This window comes from Armigeres subalbatus, chromosome 2, assembly GCF_024139115.2.
Source record: "Armigeres subalbatus isolate Guangzhou_Male chromosome 2, GZ_Asu_2, whole genome shotgun sequence".
NCBI lineage: Eukaryota > Metazoa > Arthropoda > Insecta > Diptera > Culicidae > Armigeres > Armigeres subalbatus.
The window spans coordinates 38,203,686-38,211,150 of NC_085140.1; the positions used below are offsets into that span (position 1 = coordinate 38,203,686).

Here is a 7,465-nt window from a genome sequence, read left to right on the forward strand (position 1 = left end):
CAGCCTGATTTTCGAAGCGGCGTCAACGTCCTCAGACGGAACAAATCTGTCTCTAAAACATCCGTAATGGCCTTACTCGTTGTCGAGAATGCATTCTCCAATGTTGGCCATCTTCACCCAATGCAGTTCCCCGGGCCCCTGATGTTCAATCTGTTCACCTCCGATAAGCCATAACCTCTAAAAGCCGTCATTCTGTCTCTGTTTGCAGATGATACCTCTATCGTTTACGAAGATAGAGTGATCAGAGCGCTGGTGGCAAAATTCCAACTAGACGTGGATGTCATGGCAGAGTACCTCACCCGTTGGAAGAACTGCATCAACGCGGTCAACACAGTCATCATCTTTCGTCTTTCAAACATGCTCCGCCTGGGGATAGTTAAAACACCCTCAATAGCCCGATAGTGGAACGGGCCAATGAGGCCGGCTACCTTGACTTGATCTTGAAAAGCACGTCCACCAGCTCAGATCATTAGCCAAGCCACATGCGGCATGTGCTGGTTTAGCCGTCATTGGCTAGCACCACATCAAGGTTCGATCGCGCGCTCTGGCAAAATTTGGCCCCTTTCATTGGTACAATGACTATCCCACTCCGCTGCTCAAGCAATCGACTTTGACCCACGATGTCGGACGATAGCCAATCGACCATTTGAGTAACCTGTTCCATTAGTAACCGACATAGGGTTAACAGGGTGTTCCATTAGCTGAAATAGAACACCCTGTTAATCTTAGCCATGGCAACACCCTCGGTAGGCGTCTCCATAGACTACTTCCTGGACCGGGAACCGGACTTACTTACTTACTTATGGATCCTGTACACCTCCGGTGGGGCAAAGGGCCGACTTGAAAGATCTCCATCCTTCAACCTATTGCCAGGTTAGATTTCGGTCGACTTCTTTTATTTCTTTTTTGAGGCTTCGCCGCCATGAGCCTCTGGATCTGCCTCTGCTGCGATGTCCCGCTGGGTTCCAGTCTAATGCTTGTTTACAGATTTGTTTCCGCCCCTACGTAGAGTGTGGCCGAACCAGTCCCACTTCCGATCCCGAATTTCTGTTGCTATCGGCCTCTGGTGACAACGACGATGGAGATCGTTGTTTGAGATCCAGTTGTGAGGCTACCAGGCCCGAATTATTTACCGCAGGCATCTGTTAATGAACACCTGCAGCCGTTGAGTGTTCTCCACTGATACACACCATGTTTCGCTAGCGTATAACAGCACAGATTTCACGTTAGAGTTGAAAATTCGTATTTTGGTGCGTTCACTTATCTCTCTGTTTTTCTAGATATTTCTTAAACTCGCAAAGGCAGCCCTTACTTTCTTGATCCGTGCGCCTATGTCGATCTTGGTACCACCGTCTGACGCCATTTGGCTACCAAGATATTGGAAGCTTTCAACATTATCCACTGGCTGCACGGCTACTGTGAAACTGGAAGCCAATTCGAAGTCGTTTAGGTGCTCCATGGTTATAGGCTGCCATAACAGCCCGCGGTTTGGTTCACGGTCAATCGCATCTACCAGAATCTCGTCGATTACGATGAGGAACAGTAACGGTGATAGAATACATCCTTGCCTCACACCAGCTACGACCCGGTTAGGGTCGGACAGGACCGCATTGTGCAGCACTCTACACGAAAAGGCATCGTACTGTGCTTCGATGAGGCCGATGATTTTCTCAGGTACCCCCTTGCGTCTCAGGACGCCCCACATATTTTCGTGATTGAGACGGTCGAAAGCTTTTTCGTAGTCAATGAATACCAAGTAAACCGGGAACCGGAGCGTTACACAAATCGTGGCCATCCTAGGGTGTCGGCTACCTACTTGCCATTTTTGGCAGGGACGCGTTTTCGCACCAGCAAGCTGAGCAGATGTATGTATAATGGTCAAGATTCAGCTGTGTTACCTCCTCCATTTGTTTTTACACTGGAGAGCTACTTTTGTGTCCAATAATCTCACTTCAACTCCAAAATTCAGGATCTTCTGGACCTGCTTCCTCCTGTAGTCTCGGTTCAGGGGGGGGCATGGCCCCAGCTGGGATGTATTTTAGTAAGCGCATGGGTTGTAATAGAAATGGTTTGACTATGTTTATTGCTCATTCGTCCTGAAACTAACATTACGAAATTCGCGAAAAACACATCTGATTTCCAATGATTCAATTGCTTTATCTGTGTCAACTCGTCCTCTCCGTATAAGGCCATTACAAATAATTAATTTAAATTATGTCCTAATGGTCTTTGAAAGGTCAATGGGTGGATAATAAAAAATAAATATTAAAATGGAAAAAATCAATAAAACTCCTCGGATTTGTTAAAGAATATTTTCAAAATCCTCAAAATTGTCCGTACTTTTTTGTTGCCCCCTCAAAACATTATTATTGGGCAAAAACTGAGGGAGGGGGGAGACATAATTGATTTTAAATATTTGTATCGGCCTAACTAAATAGAGACACATGTGTAATCTAAGTTTTCTTGAAGCAATTTCAGATTTAGAGCAATGACCCATTAAAAAAAGTTTTAGGTTTCTTTAAGGGCTACATGTTTATACAAAACACAATTGTAAATAACTTTAAAAAAAAAGTTATTAACAAGTTAGGCCTATGGCATCTAAATGATATTTCCCATCTTTGTATTGAATTCTCAATTTAGATTTTTCAATTCCAAACAACGGAAGAAAACGCCAAGTTTATACAAAGGTCAACATTAATATATAATTATATTTTCGAGTTAAACACAAGCACCTTTTACATCTATTCACTATTACCTATTCTATTTGTAAGAGTAACTAGTGAAGAAACTAATATTCATTGATTTCCATTAAATTGGATAAACAGTACCTTTAAAGAACATATTTTCTAAGAAATCAAATTATTTTCTTTTCACACTGGACGGAATGATTTATTTTCTCGCAATATAACTTCATACATCTTCTTTTAAAAATTACTAAAAGAAAACTGAAGCGCTACTTCGGATTGATATGCCTAACTTTTCTACTATTTCGTACTACTAATTGGTCTTACATGATACCCCAAGTGTCATTTCTAATCGTTATATCATGATGTGTCCTAATTCCCAATCCATAGGAAACAATGCATAAACATGTAAAAACGAAAGGCGTAAACACGATTAGATTATATGCCGATTGTAATTAAGACACAAGGACATTATATCGAGTTCAACTGTTTGGTAGTTGGTATGTGAAACTGAAAACTGGCCAGTTTAATCAATTTACATTCAATATCTCTAATTTAACGAATTTCTAAGTGATATCAATAATAATAAGTTTACTTAGGATGAACTGGTAGAGTACGTAACAAGCTTATACCATTTAGATTCTTCAAACATTCTAGTAAATTTCTCGTCCACTCATCTAATTTCTTAGTTATGATGTTCTGTAAACTTTTTTCTCCAAATATCCGAGCAAATTCCTCAATTACAAATCCTGCATCGCTATAATAATGTTCTGAAGAGCGGTTCGAGCATCGGATGGTGGCAGTTCGTTGAGCACTGCCATGGCCGCCAAACTGTGCTTTTTCTGTAGATTTCGGGTCTTCTCCACTCCGGGCCCTTTAAGGACTTCACTGTGAACCTTGGCGTAGTCGATGTTATCGATACAATCTCGTCCCTTCTTGATTTCGTCGTACAGTGTTGGATCGTACTCTAGTTGAAAAAGAACCGGTGCCGAAACTAAACTGAAGCGGCCTCCTGCAATTATATAAAATGAATATCAAAGGGTGGTCCTTCCTAAAAAAAACAACATTCAATATATACCAGGCGTTAGATTAGGACTGCTGAATGATTCCAAATCGATGCAGGCTTGCCACGCGAGGGAAAGATGCTTTCCAAACAGGTAAGCCTGCTTTTGCAACTTCTCCGGCTGGCCGGCCAAAATCAGTGCACCCTGACAACTTTTTCCCAACAGGCTACCAGCCGATAGAATATGCCTCAGAGACCACTCCTTCTCAGGGTTTCCCAAAACGTCCTTAATATTCAGGGGCTTCGTGTTATCTTCCAAGTCGCCGAGTCCCAAATCTTCATCGCTCAGTGTGTCGGACGAACGAGTCGTCCCTGGCTCCGGCTTCGTCGGTAGTGGATTATTCTGGATATCTCGATCCCCTACGAAATTCGATTCCGCTAAATCTCGCACCGATGACGAAATCAGTTCAATCAGTTCTTGGTTCTTCAATCCAGCTAGCTGTAAACAAGCATTCCCCAGCAGGTAATCTCCACTCAACAGCGCGATTTTGTTACCGAAAATCATCTCGCTATCGCCGCTGAGGTCGTTTCCAGCGTTTGCCAGTGGTTGTAGATTAACGAGACCCTGGTGAACAAGCGACGAGGTACGAATCATTTCGGTTATCTCGGCCAAAGCACGCTGGGAGTGTAGAACACCGGCGCTTTTGTCCTGCTCCAGATCCGGAACGGAGGGGGCGTGTCCCACGGCTTTCGATATGAGCAAAACAATGAGACCCCATGCTTGCATGTTATTTTTGCCATTGTAGATGAGTATTCTGAAATATAGTAATGAGGAAATTGATTTTTTTCAGGAAATAACAAAAATAAAAACAATAAAGTTTTATATAAAAATATTGCATTTTTTTTAAATTCGTTAGTTTGGCGCAAGACGAGTTAGTGCTATTCCAATTAGTTCCACTACTGTATAATTTTACATATAAACATTTAAACCTCAACAGTAATGTTTTAGGATAAAAACAAAAATGTTGTCTTAGAAAAATCCCGTAGAACCCCGCGACTCAATAAGACCTTATTTATTTAAGGCTGAATCAAATCGAAAGATATTCGAGAGTTAAAAAAACAGAGTAATCCACCTAGTGGTGATGTTGCCTTCCTCGTATATTTTAAAATGTAACGAAAAAAGCACATAAGAAAGTTCGAAATTGCACATTAGGGAGATAGATTCAATTATTTCCATCATTTCACATTTATTTGCGTTCATTTGAATGCTTATACACTTATAATTCGAAATGTTACGATTGCCGAGAATCCAACAGCCAGGATCTCGGCAATAATTTCGGTAAACTTTACAGAGTCATCGGTAATCGTTACCGAGATCTCGGTTAAAAGTCAATTTTGCCCAGTTTCGGTAAAAGAATCACTGAATTTCGGTGAAAAAAATACCAAGATCTCGGTTTTTATTATATTTTGCTGAGGTCGGCAAAATAATTTAAATGTTTGCAGTAGTTTTTAAAAAATATTCAATTTGACTTTTTTTCTCCATGACCGGAGTAGACCTGCCCAAATTTTCAAAACGACTTATCTGCTTTTGTAAACAAAGATTTAAATGTCGATTAGACGAATCGAAGACCACTCCCACGCAAACCAACACCACCAACAGGTAGCCGAAGTCTTTACCTATGTGTTGATGGTGTTGGTTTGCGTGGGAGTGCTCTCAGATTCGACCAATCGACGTTTGAATCTTTGTTTACAAAAGCAGATAAGTCGTTTTGAAAATTTGGTATTGAAATGAAATAAGCTCGTTACATGATTTTGTATAATATAGGTTCTGTTTTGACTGAAATCCCGAACATGACTCATATTCCGATAACTCGCATGGTACAATCGAACAGTCGTTAGAAATTTTTCATCTGAAACATTTCACTTTTATTGAAAAAATAAGCGAAATTTGTCTGCAGGTGTTCAGAGCAAGGTCATTATAATTGTCCTAGTAGTTTGAAATTTTGTAATACAGTCCATTTTGAATTATTTAGAAATTAAATCAATGTGTCCAAAAATTTGAGCCAATTTGTTGGGAATTTGATAAAATAAAAATAATTTGGTATAGATACATGTGATTATCTTGCATTGATCTGAAAATGTTGCGCTCATCAATGGAATCATTAATCGCTTAAATAATTATTCTGGAACAAAACACTGAAGAAGTTTTAAAGCGAGAAACGTAATACGTATCAACTACAATAGTTGTTCGCTACAGCATATAAAAAAATAATTTCTTGTTTTAATTTTTATTATTCTCAAATGTTATTTATTTTGGTCATAAAGAATGCATTTGAAAAATTTCTGGAAAAATTTGAACTTTTTCCATTTTACGGTTGAACCGCTTAAAACTCGAAACGGACGATATAAAACCATATGTCTGAAATTTATTAGGAACTGATAAGCGAACACTGACTGCAAAATGAGTGTCAAATAAATAAGAAAATCAAATTCTTTTTCTTCCGTACGTTGATTGTATTAGCATTTAGTATCACCCTTTACTACGCAAACATTTGCAGCATACCCATCCAAAAGGCACCATATCGTTACACAATTTGCAATCAAACAACGCAGGGCAAAAGCGCCACGCTTCACGCATAAGAAGCACTTGAAAGATAAAACTAGAAAGCTCGTCATCACCGAAGTATGCCTACACAGACGAACCTCTTCCTCTCAAGGTCGTGCTGCATAAAATAAAACATGGCCAAAACACCAAAACCGGTTGCACCCCGGCGGACTCCGGTACTTACTTGGCCGTTTTCAGCAGCGGATGGTTACTGCCGACCAACTTCCGCAGGTGCAGTGCCACATTGGCGATTTCGTCGCTCAGCAGCCAGCGCAGGCTCAGGAAGGACGTCGGATAGCCGACAATCTTTTCCGCTTCGCTTACGGCCCGATTCCAGTCGTGCTGCTTTTGGACGGGTTTCACCGTGGCGGCCGTCGCTTGTTTGTCGCGAACCAGCGAACTGGAACTGATTGTGCGCAGGCTGCTCACCGACTTTGGGTGATGACGGGTTATCACCGATCCGAGGGCGGTACTGCTGGTCTTCTGGACGATCCTTAGATGGGCCTGTAGGTTGCTGATGCGACTTAAAGACATGCTGACTGTTTCCTAAAGTGCCTTTTCGGACGAGGGTTGTTTTCAAAGTATTTCACGCACCGTTTTTAGCAGGATTTGTCACTGTGTGAAATTGTAAAGATTCGGTAGGTACGCGCACTAACAACAGGTTCAGTCTTTGTGGTGGAATGACTATGTTGGGCCAATGATTGTTTTATACTGGATTAGTAACTGTTGCTGATGGTTGCGCTACCGCCCGAAGCACAGGTTCAGTTCGCGTAAGCAATGTGCGCAGAGAAAAAGTGAAATTTCTTTTCCTTGTACCGTTCGATGTCGATTGTTGGTAGTATCTGTAAGTAGTATCAATCAGATATGGTTGGAGAGAATTAGTTGAGATGATGTTACCGATTAGTTGTCAAACTAATAAAGTTGTCGTTAAATGTATTCATTAGCCAATTCAAATGAATGAGTTTATTTTTGCATCATTCAACTGCTTGAACTGGTAATGTGACCAAACCATCCAATCAACCAAAGACAGAATATCTTCTGTATCTTAATGTAGTATTTTAGCACATAAAAAAATAAAAATAATTAGTTTAAAATACCTAAGATGTAAGATCTACCTCCTTAGCCGTGCGGTAAGACGCGCGGCTACAAAGCAAGACCATGCTGAGGGTGGCT

General features: G+C 40.9%; 1 protein-coding gene across 1 annotated transcript; it reads right to left on the bottom strand.

The window, feature by feature from the left end:
* Nucleotides 1-2,676: 2,676 nt before the first annotated feature.
* Nucleotides 2,677-6,828, bottom strand: LOC134218475 (all trans-polyprenyl-diphosphate synthase PDSS2-like). Its single transcript, XM_062697490.1, has 3 exons — nt 6,477-6,828; nt 3,763-4,502; nt 2,677-3,696 (listed from the first exon to the last, which is right to left on the bottom strand). The coding sequence occupies exons 1-3, from the start codon at nt 6,824-6,826 to the stop codon at nt 3,425-3,427; spliced, it is 1,362 nt and encodes a 453-aa protein (XP_062553474.1). The 5' UTR covers nt 6,827-6,828; the 3' UTR covers nt 2,677-3,424.
* Between the last annotated feature and the right edge of the window lie 637 nt (nt 6,829-7,465).